Genomic DNA, 20,249 nt, shown 5'->3' with positions numbered 1-20,249 from the left:
CAAGCATACTTCTCATTTTGGTTTTTGATCATTTATCTTGTATTCATCATGCATATCCCTGTTTTTTTTTTTAATTTTTTTTTTTTTTAACAAATGTTCAAATGGCTTCTTGGTTAGTGTGTCAGCCTCACAGTTCTGTGGTCCTTGGTTCAAATCCTGGTCATGTCCACCTGTTTGGAGTTTGCATGTTCTTCCCGGGCTTGTGTGGGTTTCCTCCAGGTACTCCGGCTTCCTCTAAAAACATGCACATTGGGCCCAGCACCCCCCGCGACCCTAATGAGGATAAAGCAGTTGAGAAAATGAGATGAGATGAGATGCTGGCTTCTGTTCTGTGTACATATTATGATCACAAGGGTCACATTCATACGTTTTTCCCTAATTTGCTGTGAGTATCTCATTTGAATTGTTTGCCATGTCTGCAGGGTGTACAAAGTTCAAAATTCAGCCCTCAGTCCATTTCATGAATCAGCACATCCTGGCCTCCTGCTGAGATTTGCAGCTCCGAAAAAGTGTGTGCGTGTACATGTCAAGTTTTTATTAGCAAACCTCCAAAGACACAAACCAGCTTGTTCTCTGGCTTTGGGCCATGCGGGGCCACACGAATACATTTGGCTAGACCCCAAAAGCTAATTTTATTTGCGCAAGCCCGGTAGGAATAACAAAATATACTCTCCATCTTTTGTGAAGACTCCGAATATTCCAGTGTGTATTGTTAAAAGTGGTTAGATATAAGAACATTTTAAAACAACAACTTTTTCCTTTATTTTTTTTGTGTGTCTCTTGCACTTGTATATTTTCCAGTCTATCATCCAATATTTGGATGAATCAGAAGTCGTGTCTCTACTTCCACCTCAACTGTTCCACTGCCTTTCATTATCGACAACATGTTTGGGCTCAAAGTTCAACAAACAAGGGAGACTTCCATTAACCCATTTGATAACCCACTTTGAGGCTTCATACATTCTTAATTGATCGGTCAAGCAGGAGAGGTGACCTGGTGTCTAGTTGAAAACACCTCCCACTCAAGGGAGCATGTTGGGGCTTTGTCTCTCTGCAGTTACATGACCCCCACTGTGGGATTCATTGTGTCAAGAAACTGTCATACATGTCTCTGTATGGCCAAATACCTTTGTTGAAGATTATTAATCTTAGTGTCTAAAAATTCATGATTAAGGTACCCAGTGCTGCTCTGTATTGACTGTTTTTTTTTCTTAAATATGATGCTACAAGTTAAGTTAAGTTTGCGAAGTGGCTTGAGTTTTACATTAGGTGATACTTAATGTATCTCATCTCATCTTTATCCTCATTCGTGCAACCCCAGAACAAACGTGGATAAAACATATTGTGATTGAATAAGACACAGTACAAATTTTGAAAAATGTAATTGCAAAAAAAAAAAGTTCATCATTCATAGAGTACACAATATATGTTTAAAATAATTACAGTCAAATGAAAAATCATTTTACAAAGCAATGCATTTTAATTTATGGTTGAAGTTTGTCACAAAATAATTACAATATAAACTATAATGGCTAAAATAGTCTTCCATGTACAATAAGTAAAATATACAGAGTTATAATGTCTTGTTTCAATTCTATACCGATTCAAAAGAAAAATAAATGTTACGTAAAGTAAATGTCATTACATTAGGAGCAACAAAAAAATCTTTGTAAATCTCTTGAAAGCTGAAGAGGTAAATATTTTGAGGTAATGAATGTTTATATATTTACTGCTATTGTTTGGGTTGAATTACAGCACTCAAACAACAATGTGTAACATTATAAAAAGTAGTTGTTGGGACATTTCATTAAAAACTAATTAAAATATACCCTACATAGAAACTACCAAATAACTCAACCCTCTATGAACAAACATTTGGAGCAATATAGTTGGATCCAGCTGCCGTCAATTAATACTTATATACATTTCCACGTCTTATTGCCATTCTATACTACAAATATAGTTCCTAAAAGTATTTTATCATACCCTCCCTCAAATTGTCTATAAAACTGCTGTGGAGAGAGAAAATCAGATCAACGCTGTAAACTTTGGCAGTATTGCCCTTTAAATGATCACTACAGCTACCTGCATCTCAAATGAAGATGAAATAATAATTACATTAAAAGTATTTAAGGGGATATAACAACAAATAACTACAGTCTTCATTATTAGTTTTTTTTTTTTAAATCAAAACAACAGAATACGCTATTTACCAGCTGGTCAACAGCAAAATTGGATTAAAACTATGGTTTGGGGTCATTTTACAAAAAAAAAAAAAAAACACATTGTGAAGTCCAGTGAATTCCAAACTATCAAAGTCAGTTAAATACCTACCCCCTTTGACTTTAAAGACTGGAAAGTACAACGCAAACAGCTAGCCTGACACCCAGCTGTGCGTGGTGGTCTTTACCCTCTGGGGGAAGACTTGCGACCCGGCCGCTGGGTCAAAATTGAAGTCCAGTGCACCGCCATCCATGAGTGTTTCGTGAAGGACGGACTCCATGTCACATTCAAACCTCTCAATGGACATATTGTCCAGGTCGCTGGGTAGCCGCTCTTGTTGGTGATGCATACGTGAATGAAGTTCCCTGTTGCTGCAGTAGGCAGGCGTGACATCATTACCTGTGGCCGGCTGGCCACGGGACAACTGTGTGCATGTCCTCAGACTGCTCATTTGAGGAGTAGCCCCCAGGAAGCAACTCAGACTTGTCAAGGGGATAATGCTGGCGCTATTTAAGTCTCGCGAAGTTGGACAACACTGATCATTATTAATAGACAGCGGATTCACGTGACGGGACGGAGGACGGATCATGTTGGCTCCGTTATGGAGCCCCAATTGCCTCTGGCTGTCGTCATAAGGACGACTTGGACACTGGCTTCTCCCAACATGAGAAATGAGTGACTCCTTAAAGAGAATCATATTTCTACGAGCATCAGCTTCTGAACTCAGGAGCTCTTTAAGGAGGCCTGCAGAACAGCCAAAATTGTTCTCATAAACCCCATAGTCCTGCTTATTCATCGTGGCGGGGGGCACGGGGTTCATCCTGGGCTGACTGTACATGCATTTGAGGAAGTCCTGTTGTGGCAGTGGGGGATTATAAGGACCACTACTCTGTAGCATAGAAACATTGGAGGAGTCCTTGGGAAATACCAAATTCATGTTGTCCGCCAAGTTCTCCATGACCATCTCCGAGCCACCCATGGATCTGGACACTTCAGACAGGCTGGGAAGGGACACGGCAATCTTACTTCCCCCGGGGTAGATCAGATGGCCCTCGGCTTCCCCGATTTCGTCTTGCTCGGAAGGGAAAGGTGAATGGTGGCCACTCAGGGTGCTGGCGTCCGAGTTAGCGCGTGTTCTGAATGAGCTCCAGGACTCAAAGTCCTCGTTGCTGTGGGAGCTTGGGCTTCCCAGCCAATTGGAATATTGCGAGGCAGGGCTGCTTGGTCCTCCTGCGGCACCATCCTGTATTGCAATCTGGGGGTGCAGAAATCACACAAATGACTCACAAATATACACTGAACTGTAAACAGGTCAGAGGTGGGGACATTTTTCAGGTAGAAGGACTACTAAGAAAGGAGAACTTGTTTTAATGGCACCTTCATAAGATGAATGGCAATCTATCATAACCAGGTATATCCCCAAATGCCATCAAAATTAAAACATTTTCTTTTTTTCATAGTCAAAGTGATGTAATCATGGAAAAGTCAATATTTCCCCAACTTGTTTTGGTGCCTGATGTCACCAAAATGGGTATCTTGTGATAACAGAAAAGAAAACACGGAAAATCTATTGGCTCGGTTTATGGCAAAGCATTGGCCTTAATGTAAAATAATCAAAGAGAGAACTTATATAACTTTGGAATTTAAATTCAACTCTTACGAACAAACGTTGTTATCCTTGTTACATTCAAGCAAACAAGGACTATCATTTGTGTCAGGACATTTATGAAGAACAGGAAGCTAAAGAAACTAATTAAACACATTTCCCATGACCACAACTTGAGTCTCAAATTATACATCTGAGTAAAAGACACCTTTTGTTCTTGGAAAAATAGGATTTTTTTTATCGCTGTTTGTGTAATATGGCTTAATTCATTAATGAATGTCAGGTGCAGTCACAAAGAAAGAAGTTTCTTCCATTCCCTTAACACAAAATGAAAATATATACACATCTCATAGGCAGGGCCCTACCTTCTTCTTTGTGGCTCTTCCTCGACTCTTGCCAAACTTGCTGTTGTTATCCATCGAGGCAGCTCTGCGTCGAGGTGATTTCCCATTTTTTCCACCGTCTGGGTTCAGCATCCACCACGAACTCTTACCCGTTCCTTCATTTTGAATGCGCACAAAGCGACTATGCAACGATAGGTTGTGTCTGATGGAGTTCTGTAGGGGTCAGAAAAGTCAGGAACACATTTAAATCCATCCCATTACTTTTTTCTTTTAACAAATGTCTGACCAAGAATTGAAAGCACAATTTGTAGACTTGTTAGCTCCACAAAAAAACAGTATTTACACACATTGTCTGAGAAAAAAAAAAGCCAACATATTTATTTATCCTGGTCATCATTCTCCCCCCCCCCCTCCTCTTTACAGGAGGTGATGATCATTTGTTTCCTGTGATGTCAGTGCTGTTTTATCAGCACATCTCAATCCCACCCAACTGCTGGCAGCAGAACTACTCCACCAAAGTGGAAAAGTAGTTCGAACAAAAAAAAAAAAGGGGAGTCACCATAAGTAAGGGAGTAAAATGACATTGCTGCAATTTTAAAGTATTTTTGCCAATGAGACAGAACAGCATTACTTTCAGTTTCCCCAAATTGCTCTTTTTTTGTACGTAGTTATTTCTGCGCACACCTAAAGCTCCATATAGTTACGGCACTCTAATGATAACGTATGGGTCTAAAAAAAGGGAGCCAGTCTCGCCTCTTGTCATCATTTTTGCAGACTGAAAGGGGAAGAAAAGACTACCATGCAATAAGCATGTATTGTACTTCTAGGCTTCTTGGAGGGGAAAAAAATCTTCCAAATCTAGCAATGCATGTCTGCTTTAAAACAACATGTTGAACAAAACATGAAGAGTGGGGAAATTCCCCAAAATGGCCATAATAAGACAAAAGCAGCTTACTGCAGTTACGATGGAGCCAGATGTCCTCACCCACAGAGTTCATCAGGCCTTAACATGCAAGGATGTTATGATGCTCAAATTCAAAACAAGAAATGCCTATTATTTCTCATTTTTTACATGTTGACATCACAGTGCTGTTTTAAGGTTAGGGTTAGTGGATGTGTGAACCTTCTTATCGGTAAAAATGTAAGAATCTACGCCGGCTCAGTCTATTTATTTGGATAATTGTCATCACACAAGAACCACAGAAAGTCCATCAACGTTCATGTGAGGATGAGAGCACATCTTAGCTAAAGCATAAGCACGGGGTGGAGGTTACAGGGTTCGCATTTTAAGAGGGGAGAATGCTAGAGTGAGATGTTGTTGCTATGTGGCTGGGGTCAATGGGTTCACCGCTCAGTGAACACGAGGCTCCTCCGCCTCTAACAGAGACGTGCAAACAGGCTGGATGGAGGATTGTGTGTAATGTACTACTTTCTGACTCAACTTCCCTTCTCGCCACGACTTTTATGTAATACGGCCTCCAGAGAAGGATATCCTGCAAGTTCAGAATGGAGAGAGTGAGGTGGCATTCAAACAATATTCAATTTGTTACTGTTTATTTGAATCCAGGCTTTTTTCCCCCTCAGCCAGTGTGGATGCAAACAGGAAATGAGCAGAACATGCTCACTTACAGACGTCAAACCATACATAAGCAACAAGTAAAAGCCCAGCCGAGATCATTGGCGATATGCTAATGTCTACACACTCTGATTAGTCCTAACAATACATGACTAGTCGCCGGGAAGAAAAATTCTCTCCTCAGTCTGGGATAACCTCACCTCACCCAAAAGAGAGCAAAAGGCATCCCCAGCCAGGATAATTCAGGAGGTGCCCCTGTCACAAACATTATTCCCCTCAAAGTCCAACCTAAGTCCATCCTATAGGTACCACCCTCAGTCTGAAGCCATATTAAACCATTAGAAATACCTGGGGAGAAAGTGGGACTAGTTGTAGAGTGAATCTTTAGTGAGTCAATTGGACTCTGACCCATTTATAATTGTAATACGTACTGCCGTTCAATTCTATTCTAATATTACTGGTGTTGTATTCTGAACACTTGAAAGAAGTATTAATAAGGCATGAAGTATTGTTTGAAGATTTAATTGTTAGTTTGGTAACAGATTCACTGGAGAATGATATCCTTAAAAGTTTCTTATACGGAATTGAAATAGGTAGAGAGATATGTTTCTAAAATTTCACAAAATGAAAAACAAAGAGAACATTCTCTGTCTTCTAGAGAAATAACAAATGGGCTCTGTTTAAAATGATACATTTGTTCACCAATACAATGGTAGCTTTATATTTATTTGCATTTAAGGAAAATACTAAAAGGCTGAATTGAACTCCAAATCAAATGTCAGTCACCCTTTTACTGGTGAAGTTCTACCACTACTAGTTTGGGTCATTTGGTGGAAAGCCATCTGAAATCTGGACAGATTTATTGGCTGCTGACACACTATTTTCAGTAGGCACTCAAAAATGTCACATGGCAGGTTGCAAAGGCAAAATGCCAACAATAAAATACCTTGTAATTAGCTATCCCAATACAGGAGAAATACCACATGCTTGTCAATATCTCTCACTAAAGTCTAGTGAAATTTGTAATCTATTTTGAATGTGAAGGGAGGAGGAAAAAGTTCCTCCCACTGAACCCGAAAACAATCTCACTAACACAGCTGTTGCTCCTTGTGAAGCCAAGCGTGAGGCTTTCTGTAACGGTTAGAGGATGAACAAACAAAACAGGGCTGTTGAGCAGACTCAGGTGCAACCAAGGTGAAACTTCTTCTTAGATTCAACATCAGGACAGATGTGTTGTACATAATCAATATACTGCCAGGCTCTATTACAAAGAAAGGGGCAATGGACTGACCCCATTGAGTAAAAAAAACAAAACAAAAAAAAACGCTTCATTTTTGTTGAATACAATGAATAAAAATTCCGCCCAAAAATTGGACAAAGCGTACGATTTTAAACTGGACTGACAATCATACCTTTTTATGGAAAAAAATGAACTACAGGTATTGCCATAGCTGTTTCTACAAGATAAAACTATTTGCTATACTTAGATCGAACTGTAAGGGGATGACACCTGTGAGCATCTGCTTCTCTCCTCCCCCACTTCTCTTAAAAAGAGTGTTTTTTTAGCTACAAAGCAGCAAATTATACAGAGATTCATGCATACACGTTTTTAAAAAAGCATGACCTATCCTTAAAGTAAGAATAGAGAACATTGCATCTTGCTGAGCATCACCCTGTAGGGCAACCTACTTCAACCACCACTTCAAAGCAGGTCTAAGTACAAAAAGAAGCAGTATGATAGATGGCAAGTGGAACAAATGAGGTAGTGCTACATGAGGACACAGAAATAAAAAATTTAAAACAGATTCCTAAAGCATGTCTCGTGCGCATGCATTCATTCATTCACAATGAATTCAGAAAAAAAACTTATTTATACCAAAAAACTATACATCTATGTGAAGAAAGAACGTGATATGTCTATAATATATTATAATATAATGCAAAAGTCATAAATTTGAAAAGAAGGAATTTGCAACAATACTTGATCGGAAATTGTAATTCAAGTCTCATCATCAGGACTAATCAATCTTCACAATTCATTTTGATTCCGTTACGCTTTGCAGACATGCAGACACCTCATGTGGCTTCTTCTCTTTCCAGCCATGTCTGTTTTTGCATAATGCATTTAGGCAAGGTTCTTTATGCAAACATGCTATGGGGGGTGACTGGGGGACAATGAAGTAACACAAATGCCAAGGATTCCACAGGCTTGCACATTGGTACACAGCAGACAGTATGAAGGCCTCTGAGTCAGCTGAGTGTTTCCTCCTTCCCCCCAAGCCACAGAAAAAAAGGGCCCCAGCCCTGAGCCTCCTTTTCTTCATTTAAACCACTGAGCGGGCCTCTTAAGTTCCCAGGCGGGCCTCTCCTTTTTTAACCTTGTGAGTCCCAAGACAATTGCTTGATAGTTATTCAATACGCCACATTATATCTCATGTCTCTCATCAGCAACGTGTCCCTGGATGTCCTAGGTCAAAGTTTAAGATCTATATCAACGTCAACAACAACACTCGTAGGAACTGCAAATTCAAAGTAAAGACTAATACATTCTTAGATGTTAAAAACCCTGACAAATTTTAATGAATTAACACTGTTAGAGGTAGAGTATGTTATCCTTTTAAAATTATCAAGACACTTGATAAACCAGATGCATTTTAATTGGACAATATAGTGAATTGAGTTTCTATTTGTGTGGTTCTTAATGAAGTCTTTTTTTTTTTAATCTACTAATTTTTTGGTAGGTCAACATGCTGTTTTGCGCATTGTGGAATCCGGAAAGCAGTAACAACACTCAACTAAGGTTTCGTGATGGCACAAAGTTCGATTTTAAACGCATCTAAAAAAAAAAGGCAAAAATCAGAGCCAACTACCTATTGAGACCGACTCACCGAACCATACAGTTCGATTGAACCCAGAGTAAGAACCACTAGTTTAGAGCAATACAAGGAAAGGTAAGCTTATAGGCTGCATGCCGCCATTCTCAGATCCACAAATATTCCAAAGGGAAACCACTCCCCACCCTAGAGAGGCGTCTAAACTGGTGGCAGAGACATTTTAAGATAGTACTACAGTTTGACATGGAAAACAAAATGCTAAAAGCAAGGCTGACAGGAAGCTTCTGAGGTTGCAACATCGCTCTCGTCCTTCTTTCCGTCCACCTCAGGCGGCGCTTTCGAATTATTCTTAACTCTCAAATCTCCACCCACCATCAAGTGCATGGCAGCCTGTGTCCCTCTATCTGTGGATACACTCCAGTAAACGGCTCTTCATTCAAAATATGGGCAATGTAAGATACGGAAAGCACAACATTAAACATTTTTGAAATGAAATTAAACGACTTAAAGTTCATTGAAATTCTTAAAACATATACAGTCTTAAATATAGTTTTCCATGCCAAAGACCGGTGGTGTTTTGCCAGGCGGGGGGATGTTAACACATGGCACTATTTTCCATCCACTTGCCAGGAAATGCGTCATAGTTCATTGTAGGGGGACTGTCGTATTTTTTTTAACAGGAAAGTGTAAAAATAACCATTAAAAGCAGTTCCAAAGCCCAGTAAGCATGTCAACAAAAGAATGGTTAAGTGGAGAGCTGTTGCCTAAAAATTAATATCTTAAACTATCTTGATTAGTTGGAAACAGCAATCAATAGTTGTTTCTTAGGATACCATTTGGTGATAAACTGTTAAATGTCATATTTAACTATTGTATGTATTTGGAGCAGTGAATCCAAGTAGTTGCAGTTAATCTCTTACAATTCTGAAAAGAATCCCATGAATGTTTTGGCAATGAATAGAAAGTATTATTTGATAAGAGCACTTCAGTTTTTTTTTGTGGTTATATTCATGAATATTTATGTGAAGCTGTAAAATGTCAAGCCGATATTATTCAAAGTACATAAACTAGTGGTTGGAAAAAAAAAACAGAGTGGTCTTCATAATACAAGGTCGCAAATAAATACAGTGAAAATACCGACAAACCATAGCCAGAGAAGAGAAAATAAATCATCTGATGTAGAATAATCCTAATAAATCAGCACTGAATTCCACACCTTGAAAAAAAACGTTTTAGTGTCATAGAGAGTAATGTTAATTAAAAAAATGAAAGAATGATCTCTAGAATACATCTGTTCTGTATTCATGGAGTTAAACTTGGGTGAAACGTAAGGTCAGAGGGGGAAGTGACGTAATAAAGAGTGTCCCTCTCTTTCTCTCGGAGCTGGGGCATCCGCTGAGGAAACTCTAGAAGACACAAGGATGTGAGCATAGAGCTCAGGAATGGAGGATGTTTGACGTTCTTCCCGCCAACCCCTCTGGCCTGCCCCCTTCCCATCTACGCACGACTCACCAAAGACTCACTGAACTCTTTGTATCAGCTCCTGTCACTGTTGAAGGGAAGCTATATACTAGAGCACTCAATGCATGTTGTCTGTATTCTTCAAGAATTTTTTGCATTGGTCTTTAGTTGGAAATGACTGTTCAATCAAAATGTGATGTTTTTTTTTTTTTGTTCTTTAAGGGGGTTAAACAATGGAGACTATATTTGATAGCGCAGGCATTTCCTGCCATGGACAGGTTCCAGGAAGTGCTACACAGCTGAAATATAAAAAAGTTCACTATGAACTTTCGCTTGTTTCAGAGTATTTCCATCTGCTTAAGTCAATGCTTTGCATGGCATCCCAATTTTTGACCCAGCAGTTTTTGGGGAAATGTATCATGTCCTCGAGCTGTATACATTTATTGGGATTTTATAAAAAAAAATGCCTGTTAAAAAGCAGAATAGATGACAAGACAATGAGGAGCTGTGACAATAAGTAAATTATTTTGTCTGTTGGAAAATTCATATAAGTTTGGTATACATTAATGAATACAAAGGAAATACTACACATTATACATTTTTTCCTTTACAAGAGAGATACTGCATAGATTTAATATTTAATCTGTGTAGTATTTACTTTTTGTGTTCGGTCAATCCTGGATAGGTGCCTGGTCACTCATCTCACGTTGAGATTTTTGTTTGGTCATTTTATGCAGTATATCTGATTTTCTTTTTTTCTTCTTTTTAAATATGACACAGCACTTATTGAACTGGTTGGCTGTCATTGACGACAATTGATGTCCAATCCATTATGACTTTTCCCCAGCCCGTCAAAATGGATTGAAAGTCTACTTCTGTCAATGGCACTGAAACATGAAAATGAACACAGAAGATGAATATGACCTGGATTTGAACCCAAGACCCCAGAGCCGTGAGGCCGACGCGTTAACCACGCACTCCACCGGGTTGCCAGATTCAAAATATCTAATGCATTAAACATAAGAGCTGCTAGGTGTTTTAAATCACTGTCCATTGTATGAACCAGTGTCCCCGAAAGGAAAAAAAAAACGTTCTCAATATATATAATGTTAAAGATGCTCCACCTAAAAAGAACTAAATGGACTTGCAGGCACTCACCTTCCATCCTGCAGAGCTGTTGCTATCTCCTTTATCCTTGAAGTAAGGCACACTCTTCACCATCCAGTCGTAAATTTGGGACAGGGTGAGTCTTTTCTCAGGTGAGCTCTCGATGGCCCTGGTGATGAGGTCAGCGTATGACATGTTCCCCCAGGCGTTGCGACGTGACGAGCTGCTTTTTCTCTGGCTCGAGCCGGCCAAGGATGCCGCACCAGAAGGGAGCACCTGTTGCTGGGGCGTAAGATGCGATCCCGGCTGCTGCGGCTGCAGGTGTTGCTGAGTGCCCAAGTGGACGCGCAAGTGCTGCGGCTTCTCTTCATAGTCCCCCTCTAACAAGCACAAGGGGAAATCGCCGTTTCCCCCCGGCTCCTGCAGCATCGACGGGGCCGGGGAGGATGTGGTGGAACCGGCAGGGTCGACGAACTCCGGCAGCGGCCAGGTGCAAGAGCGCGGCCGGCTGAGAGGCTCGAAGTCCGGATCTACTGGGAGCGGTGGTACCTCAGTCATGTTGCGTTCGAACCGGTTCCCAGGCTCATAGACTCCCAGGTGAATTTAAGGAATTCTAAAGTTTGGGTAGCTTTACGTTGGGTGTGTTGGGCGGAGCTGGTCGATTGTAAGTCTACCGTGGTGTCCAAAGCATCCTGATCTAAATACTTGTTTCAACTTCTCAAGCGTGGCGCCCTGTGAGAAGAACAACCCACATGAAGGGTGCGATGATGCCTTCACGTCCTGTCACATGCTCTGTCGTCTGGTTTCTTTGGCAGGACTCTCGCGTGTTTTCGAGAACATCAATAAATTGTGCTCAATTTAAACATCAATACATGAATAAAGCTATGCAATAAACAACACTGTCATAGTTATATATATATGTGTGAATTTCGGGGGGGTGGATGACAAAAATCAAGAGTAAAATGTTGGTATGAAAAGAGAATATTCTCATTGAAACGTGGGTTAAGTTTGGAAAACTAAATCAAAGGTCTTCATTGCGGACCACGCGTGTGTCTTATAATATTAGACATTACTACCAAGACATTAATTTATTGGACAACGGCGCTTGTTAATTCAGATTCAGGCACAAAATGTGACGCAAGTGCTGCCCTCTATTGGTGATGAAAACTACAATTTTCCCCTTTATAGCAATGACTCCAAACATTATTGTCTGCATTTGGGCACAGGTGTATAAACAAACACGCTTATTTGCCTCGCAATTATCCAAGTTGCCAACACAGCAGCACCATGCCACCAACGGCCATGTTTAAGGAAAAGTGAACAAAATGTGGAAACGCGAGTGTTTTCAAATGTCAATCTCTCAATGGTGCAAGCTTACTCAAACAATAAATAAAGCAGCATGAGCATGGAGAAACTGCATGCTTCTTTGTTCGTATGTTCTTAACTTCAAAAGCACTTCCTTATAAAGGGTAAGAGGTCCAAGTTCTATTTAACCTTGTATTCTAAACCAGCCCGTCTTAGACGCCGCTTACATGCCAGTATAAACCAATTTCACGGCATGCCAAGAAAAACACCATTAATCAAAGTGACAGACAGGTCTCAACAACCCCTTAAAACATTGAGGCACAACCAATTTATCCAACCGACAAATCAGCCAAACATCCATTAACGATGTTATTTTAATGATGTTACCACTACAAATGAAAACATCTCATTTTATACTTCTCATACTTACAGTAGCTGACAGTCTTTCCTTTCTGGTAGTTTTTCAGACTGTTACCTCTCACAAATATTTTTTATTCCCCTTTTAGAGACCTGAATCCACCAATAAAAAGGCGGATTGTGGAATAAATGTTTTGACGGAGCAGCTGTTCCACGCACATTTTCATTCTCTAACACATGAGTGTTGTTTTCTAGATGTTGAAATCACATCAAATTTCCAGATTTTAATTTGCATAAACTTCAGCCTCTTTGAGAACATCCTGTTTTTGATTGAAGTAGTCTCTGAACCAGGAAATGTGCTCCCTCTTCTCCTGGACCGTGAGATAGGGGTTTCTGGATAAACCAGTCACCACCAGCTCCATGAAGTGCCTAACTGGTCCCTGCTTAGGGAAGCCCTCCTCCAAGTGTTTATCCAGGAAGACATGCTCATGGAAAGGAATGCTGGCCTCCTCTTCCATACCTTGTAAAAGGGAACAACAATGTCAACTTTTTATTTCTGTTATACTGCATGAATCAAAAACACACTATCATGGTCAATATCATAAGGAAGTTAGTAATTGATCCAGTCATGGTTGTTTTCTTAATGAAAAAACAGAAAATAACCAACCAATAGTAAATGATAATTTGCCGACATCTACTGGTGAAAAAGAGTATAGCAACGCGGTTAAGTCTTGTGCGCATATAAGCCGTACCCTTGTTTCAGTCATCATTTTTTTAGAGTTACACATGCGGCCTGTATGCGAGAAAATACGGTAAGTGAAGTACAACTGTCATTGACTTACCTGCTTCATTGTCAATTGGGTACTGCCACATTTTCCCCTCTCTGGTCCATTGGATCATTTCCTCAAAGGCATTTCGGGGCATTTGGTCGGCAGCAGAAGCAAGTTGTTCCGCAAAGTCAGTGTCCCACAGCGTTGGTCGAGCTGAAAAAAGGCAAGATGTGACGAATACATTTGGTAGACGGATTGCATAATATCATATTATGTAGAATTTCAAAAGAGGGTAGGGATCAATTGAAAATGTGACTCCAACACAATGATACTACTTTGAGTAAAATAACAAACAGTAATATAGTAAAAGTTACCCCCAAAATGGGTCAATGTAGAATAGACAAATCTATAAGTGAGTTCAGCAAACCACAGACTTAATAATTTTGGGTGGAATAATAGTTATAGTTAATAATAGTATGACAAAATATTACCTAATGTTGAAACTTCTCCATCTTCATTAACCGTAGAAGAAAAAATGTTTAGTCTTCTGCCTGTGAACAAGTTCTTCCTAAAACGATACAAATATCAATATATTTTCAAAGCACTTTCAAGTTGTATTTGTAGTAGAAGTATTGATCCCAAATGTAACAACCTACTTTCTGCGAACACTGTCCAGCTCTGCCGTGATTCCTCGATCGTGCATATAGCCCCGCCCATCTTCATCAAACCGAATCTGATTGGCAGCCCGAGCGTTTTGTCGATTGGAATTTCTTCCCACCTTCATGTCAGCTATAATCACTCTAAGAAACAAAAAAAATGAGACACTGGGTTAATGCTATCAAAGCGTACTACTGTAAATTACTCACATAATTGGCTCCAGCACCCACCACCATATTAATGATCATGTTTTTCATGATGTCATAACATTTTTTGAGATCTTAACAGTGGCTTGATTGTGTACTTTATTTACCCCAGATTGTTCACGTCACCCTTTCTGTGAGCATCGGTGATGGCCTCATGCTTCCTCAGCTGCTTGACGAGCTCAGACTCTGCCAGGACGGAGTTAGGAAAAGTGGAAGCAGCAGCAGAAGCAGCCGAGAGAAGTTCGGGATCCACAGTGGGTCTAAACAGAGTGACAACATTTTTAGTGAATGAATAAACAACACATTATTGCAATGTTGCTGTGATCTGGAAAATCAGAGTAGGACGAAAAGAAAAACCTACTACTCACATCTGAGATGTGGCCTCTTCTGAAGCCTTCTGAAACATGCTAATAGTGCTTTCCATAGCTCTCGGTGTAGATTTTGGTTGGGAAACACTTGGTTTAACTTTAACATTTTGCAACCTCCTTTTACTGGTGACATCCACCTTCATGGCTCCCAGAAGATCAAGTAGATTCTCCTTCCCACTCTTGGCTGCGCCCAATGCAGCCACTTTTCCCTGAGAGTCCTCCTTTAGAGTATTGTCTCCTTGATTTGACTTAACACGTTTGTTGATTTCATTGGAATCTTGGGTTTCTTCATTTTTCGCTGTTTGATCTTGCCCTTTATCTGCATTTTGGAGATCCTGTGTATTTCTACACAATCTGGCTGGGTTTGTGCTGAGATATTTTGCCGGACACAAAGTGGACACACTACGAGAAGAGCAAAACATCGAGCTTTTAAAATAAACAGGTAAGATGGAAATTGCGGCTGTTATACAGGTCTAGTAACATTAATGCCATTAGACAAAAAAAATTGTAGAATTTGCATCACTATATGCGCACACCCCTGAAAAGGAAATTGTTGTTAAGGCAAGGACAGGGAACATCAATTTACCTTAAAATCGCTGCATCATAATCTGCAATTAAAAAACGATTATAATTTACTGATGAACTCTGGACCACGTGGAAAGTTCGGGAGATATATCTAATCATGATTATTTTAAATAAAAATATATATGTCCTTTCACACGGCTGACTTGGTCTGAAATGCAACAGAAAAATGTCTCCCCACAAACCCGAGACGTGACAGTTGTTCCATGATAAAGATTTGATACCTTTTCTTGTGCATCTAAAATGTTCAATAAGGATTCTATCTTCACCATTTGCGTCTATATTTATAAGGGGGTGAACATTACTAATAAATAAAGTTATTTTAATGTCACTATGACATTAACCGTAGTCTCGCGATAAAACAACCGGAAGTTTCCTCAAAATGGCGTTGGAAAGCAAGCGTTCCATCATGAATGGACGTCCCTGTTGCTGCCCACAGTCTGTGTAGTTTTTTTGTATTATTATTTGTATTAAGAATGGACTACCACTGTGAGCGGTTATGTTTGCGAGACACGTCTCGTTGTATATACATTAATTGAGTGCTCCTCTTCTTATAAATTACAAGCGTAACCCAGAAAGGAGAACGCTTTACGCAGGTAAATAGAAAAATGTCTACTAAAGCTAACAGACTTAGCTTCCGGGCTAACATTCAAGCGCATACTTCTCTCGTTAGAGCTTCATAAATAAGAGAATATATGAACCTGTTATGTATATTTTTTAGTTGGGCCGCTGAGATTTGCGGTGTTGATGTACCTTAATTGTAGTGTTCGTTTGTTTTGTCTGTCTGAGCAATTTACGCGCCTTTTGATTTGACATAACGTTCAGTCACTTCATGACACCCCTTCCACTTCCATAATTAATAATCCATTTAAAAAAATAAAAACATTGACATCACTTCCCGAAATCGAAACGTTCAATTTAGTTCAAGTGCTAATTTTATATTAATCAATACCTGAATTATAGATCTCATTTGGGAAAGCACCTCGCTTGTATATGTTTCACTTCTTTAACTCACGGGATGTTTCTCTCAACTTTGCATAGTGAATTTTGCCCTTAATCATAATGATAGCTTGTGGAAGGCATTGGATTTACAATCATTTGCATTTTGTTAGTGATGGCGGAGGAAAGGCGTCAGAAACCGTGCTCGGTAGTCCTCCCTACAGAGTCTATGAAGGCGATGGCAGAGTCTATGGGAGTGGGACAATTACAGGAAGACAGCTGCACAGCCTTAAGTGAAGAAGTCAGTTACAGAATTAAAGAAATTACACAGGTAAACCACTGAGGTTTGACGCAAATCACCAAAATGTTTGTTCACTATTTAAAATCATAACATGATTAGTTGACTCGTGTCATTTTTTTTCTTCTAAGGACGCTCTTAAGTTTATGCATCACGGGAAGAGACGTAAACTCACAACCAATGACATCGATAATGCCCTCAAACTTAAAAATGTGGAGGTAAAACGACATTTCTATGTTATTACTACTTTAATTAATTTGGAAAATGTGTTATAACCTACAGTAGCTATTGTGTAAATTATGGATTTTAAGTCGATTTTGCTTTTTGTAGCCCCTATATGGATTCCAGTCGCAAGAATTTATCCCTTTTCGTTTCGCAAGTGGTGGCGGAAGAGAGCTTCATTTCTATGAGGAGAAGGAAGTAGACCTAAGTGACATAATAAACACTCCACTCCCCAGAGTTCCTTTGGATGTCTCCCTTAAAGGTATATATATACCTCCTGTTTTTACCAAATGCCTTGTACGGCATTGCATTTTACTCAGTTTTATATATTCTTGTCCTTCAGCCCACTGGTTAAGTATCGAGGGTATTCAACCTTCTATTCCAGAAAACCCACCACCAGGTAAGACTCTCTTGAAACATAACAGAAATACAAATGCAATGACTGAATCGTAATGTATTGCTTTGTAGCACCAAAAGAGCAACAAAAGGCTGAATCCACTGAGCCTCTTAAAGTTGTAAAACCTGGTCAAGAGGAGGATGGTACCATTCAAGGCAAAAATCAGGGTGCAACAGCTGCTGATGGTAAAGGTATGTTTTTATATTGTCAAATTAAAATGTATGTAGCCCTTTTTTCCTTGTAATTGTCTTTCCCCCCCTAATACTCCTTATCTGTTATAGCCAAGGAGAAGGGTCCCATAAGGTTGAAACCACGCAGCACCCATGAACTTTCTGTGGAACAGCAACTTTACTACAAGGAGATCACTGAAGCCTGCGTTGGATCTTGTGAAGCCAAGAGAGCTGTGTGTACATTAATATTTGTCTTGGAATTAACCAAGATTTACTGTTTTGTGGTTTGTTTCCTTGTTAATGAATGGATTTTTGCTATCCAGGAAGCCTTGCAAAGTATTGCCACAGACCCAGGATTGTATCAAATGCTTCCAAGATTCAGCACCTTTATTTCAGAAGGAGTGAGTATCTTTGACAACACTTCTCTCATAACTGGTCAGTACTGTTATGTAATCATCTTCCATCTTTATTATCTTGTGGCAGGTTCGTGTTAATGTCGTGCAAAACAACTTGGCTCTCCTGATTTACCTCATGCGGATGGTCAAAGCATTGATGGACAATCCCACTTTATACCTGGAAAAATATGTGAGTGAAAGGAACCGGGTTCAAACTGGTTAATCATGCCCCATTTGGAATGGATGTTTTCCAACTGCTATCCTCCCTGTAGTTGCACGAGCTCATCCCGGCTGTGGTGACGTGTATCGTGAGCAAGCAACTGTGCTTGAGACCGGATGTTGACAACCACTGGGCCTTAAGGGACTTTGCTGCTCGTCTTATGGCGCAGAGTTGTAAAACCTTCAGCACCACCACCAACAACATCCAGTCTCGCATCACCAAGACTTTTACAAAAGTGAGTCTTGTTTTCATCACTAACTTTTTTATGTTTTCTTTTTTTTTTTAATGTACTTTAGAGAAATGCAGCAAATACAGTCTTTGAACTTCATGTGTCGTTTCAGAGTTGGTTGGATGAAAAGACCCAGTGGACGACACGGTACGGCTGCATTGCTGGGCTTTCTGAACTTGGTCCTGATGTGAGTTTGGGGCTGGTTTTCCTGCTAGGCATTCTTAAACGGTCTTTCTTCATCATTGGTGCTAACCTTCTACAATTTTTCTCTGCAGGTGATAAAGACACTGATCCTTCCTCGCCTTGCTGTAGAGGGTGCTCGCATCAAAGGAGTGGTGGAAGGACCAGTAATCTCCAACATTGATAAGATTGGAGCAGACCACGTTCAAAGCCTCCTGCTGGTAATAATTGAGCTTATGTTTTCTTCTTGTTTTGTACTTTCACTCTGTCATTCAAAATGATTTTTCCTTCCAAAGAAACATTGCGCTAGTGTCATCGCCAAGATTCGACCGCCACCTGACAGCGTGGACCAATATCGGATGGACTACGGTTATCTCGCACCTATGCTGTGTTCTCATGTAACGAAGGCTCGGACCCAAGCTGCAATGCAAGCCCAGCAAGTCAACAGAACCACATTAACAATCACACAGGTAGCACTGATTCAAGTGACCTACATACAAAGTGGAATGGCCACTTGACAATTTCATTGTTTTTCTTGTTGGTTGCACGATGAGAGGATTTGCTAAGGCAGTGTTAAATTATGAAGATATTGGGAGCGTGCGGCTCTAACACAGTGAATGTTTGTCGTGCAGCCTCGTCCGACCCTCTCTGTTGCACAAAGTGGACTCGGTGGATCTACAGGGCCTCGCACCCCAAGTATCATTAAAGTTCCAAGTTCCCTCACCCTGATGTCCCCGAGACCAGGGACGCCTTCACAACCATCGCCCCCTGCTACTAAGTATATTGTCATGGGAACCAGTGCGGGAGCCTCTTCAACACAGCAGGTATGTTTGAGATATGAAGAGCCGTAATTGACCCTGCTCATAAAACAGCAGGTTCAGAATTGCCTAAATAACACTGTAAATAAGCCACGTATTTTGATCTCAACATAGTTTACTATTGTTTAACACTTAACATCATTTGTATCACTGTTTTGTCTCCTCAGCAGGTAATCACCATTAATTCTTCCCAGTCTGCATCAACGGTTACAACTACTGTACCCAGCGCTACTTCAACCTTGCAGCCAATGGTAAAACTAGAATCGGGAAGTGGCCCAGCACTTCCCGGTTCCCGACCCATGCAGAAGTACATCGTGGTATCACTGCCCTCGTCCACGTCTTCCATGGAGAATAAAAGCTCTGTAATCCCTACCCCCATCTCCACCACAGTAGAACCAGCGGTGAGGACTGACCGGTCAGAGTCTCCCGGTGCGAGCACACAGTCACCACATTGACACATTTCACAAGAGAGTTAACTAACACGCATACGAGGACAGTTTTTCAGGGATGATCAGAAAACTCTGGAATGATGTAGAAGCAGTTTTTCGATTTTAATTGTAAATAAGTGAACGCCCAACAAAGAGGCAATTTCACAATGTTTAATCCTCCATTTAAAAGAATTTCATGCTTTTTTTTGTACCCCAAAATAAATTTCACTTTGTATTTGTGTACACACTTGTTGTGTTTTTATTTTTAAATACACACCCTGCTTGTGTCACATGTGTATAAGAAACATTTCAGGTGAGTACCTATTGTTCATATCGAATGATTAGTTGGCTGCCACCATAATGAACTTCACTTTTTGACCGGGAACAAAAGCCAACTGTAAAGACAATGAGATTGCTCAAGGTGAGTCTGATAGTCAATGATTAATGTAATGCATAACTTTCACAGCTTTTATGTGTTGTTGTTTTCCCTAAGATTTTGCAATCCATGAGAAAATGCTGGATGGAATGATAGTGACATGAAGGTATTACTGCAAAAA

At 40.1% G+C, this 20,249-nt stretch overlaps 3 protein-coding genes across 4 annotated transcripts; 1 reads left to right on the top strand and 2 right to left on the bottom strand.

Annotated features, from left to right (window-relative positions):
* Positions 1-1,497: 1,497 nt before the first annotated feature.
* LOC144212762 (forkhead box protein O1-A-like) lies at positions 1,498-11,922 on the bottom strand. The gene is made up of 3 exons (XM_077740881.1): positions 11,203-11,922; positions 4,195-4,386; positions 1,498-3,478 (listed from the first exon to the last, which is right to left on the bottom strand). Exons 1-3 carry the CDS (start codon positions 11,707-11,709, stop codon positions 2,375-2,377), a joined length of 1,803 nt encoding a protein of 600 aa, XP_077597007.1. The 5' UTR covers positions 11,710-11,922; the 3' UTR covers positions 1,498-2,374.
* An 890-nt stretch (positions 11,923-12,812) lies between these two features.
* On the bottom strand, positions 12,813-15,634 carry mrps31 (mitochondrial ribosomal protein S31). Its single transcript, XM_077740882.1, has 7 exons — positions 15,401-15,634; positions 14,815-15,216; positions 14,554-14,706; positions 14,240-14,383; positions 14,075-14,151; positions 13,656-13,796; positions 12,813-13,333 (listed from the first exon to the last, which is right to left on the bottom strand). The coding sequence occupies exons 1-7, from the start codon at positions 15,496-15,498 to the stop codon at positions 13,098-13,100; spliced, it is 1,251 nt and encodes a 416-aa protein (XP_077597008.1). The 5' UTR covers positions 15,499-15,634; the 3' UTR covers positions 12,813-13,097.
* Positions 15,635-15,763: 129 nt separating this feature from the next.
* On the top strand, positions 15,764-19,935 carry taf6 (TAF6 RNA polymerase II, TATA box binding protein (TBP)-associated factor). 2 transcript variants are annotated; one of them, XM_077740880.1, is made up of 15 exons: positions 15,764-15,992; positions 16,509-16,666; positions 16,765-16,851; positions 16,964-17,117; positions 17,199-17,255; positions 17,324-17,443; positions 17,534-17,655; positions 17,746-17,823; positions 17,906-18,007; positions 18,090-18,272; positions 18,379-18,453; positions 18,542-18,667; positions 18,743-18,916; positions 19,079-19,270; positions 19,435-19,935. In XM_077740880.1, the coding sequence occupies exons 2-15, from the start codon at positions 16,511-16,513 to the stop codon at positions 19,717-19,719; spliced, it is 1,911 nt and encodes a 636-aa protein (XP_077597006.1). In that variant the 5' UTR covers positions 15,764-15,992; positions 16,509-16,510; the 3' UTR covers positions 19,720-19,935. The 2 variants fall into 2 exon arrangements, with proteins under 2 accessions (XP_077597006.1, XP_077597005.1); XM_077740879.1 differs by having other exon boundaries at positions 19,432-19,935.
* The last annotated feature ends 314 nt before the right edge of the window (positions 19,936-20,249 follow it).

The sequence above is a fragment of the Stigmatopora nigra genome, chromosome 19, assembly GCF_051989575.1.
Source record: "Stigmatopora nigra isolate UIUO_SnigA chromosome 19, RoL_Snig_1.1, whole genome shotgun sequence".
NCBI lineage: Eukaryota > Metazoa > Chordata > Actinopteri > Syngnathiformes > Syngnathidae > Stigmatopora > Stigmatopora nigra.
The sequence above is the reverse complement of the archived record's forward strand: the minus strand, read 5'-3'. Positions and strand labels throughout refer to the sequence as shown.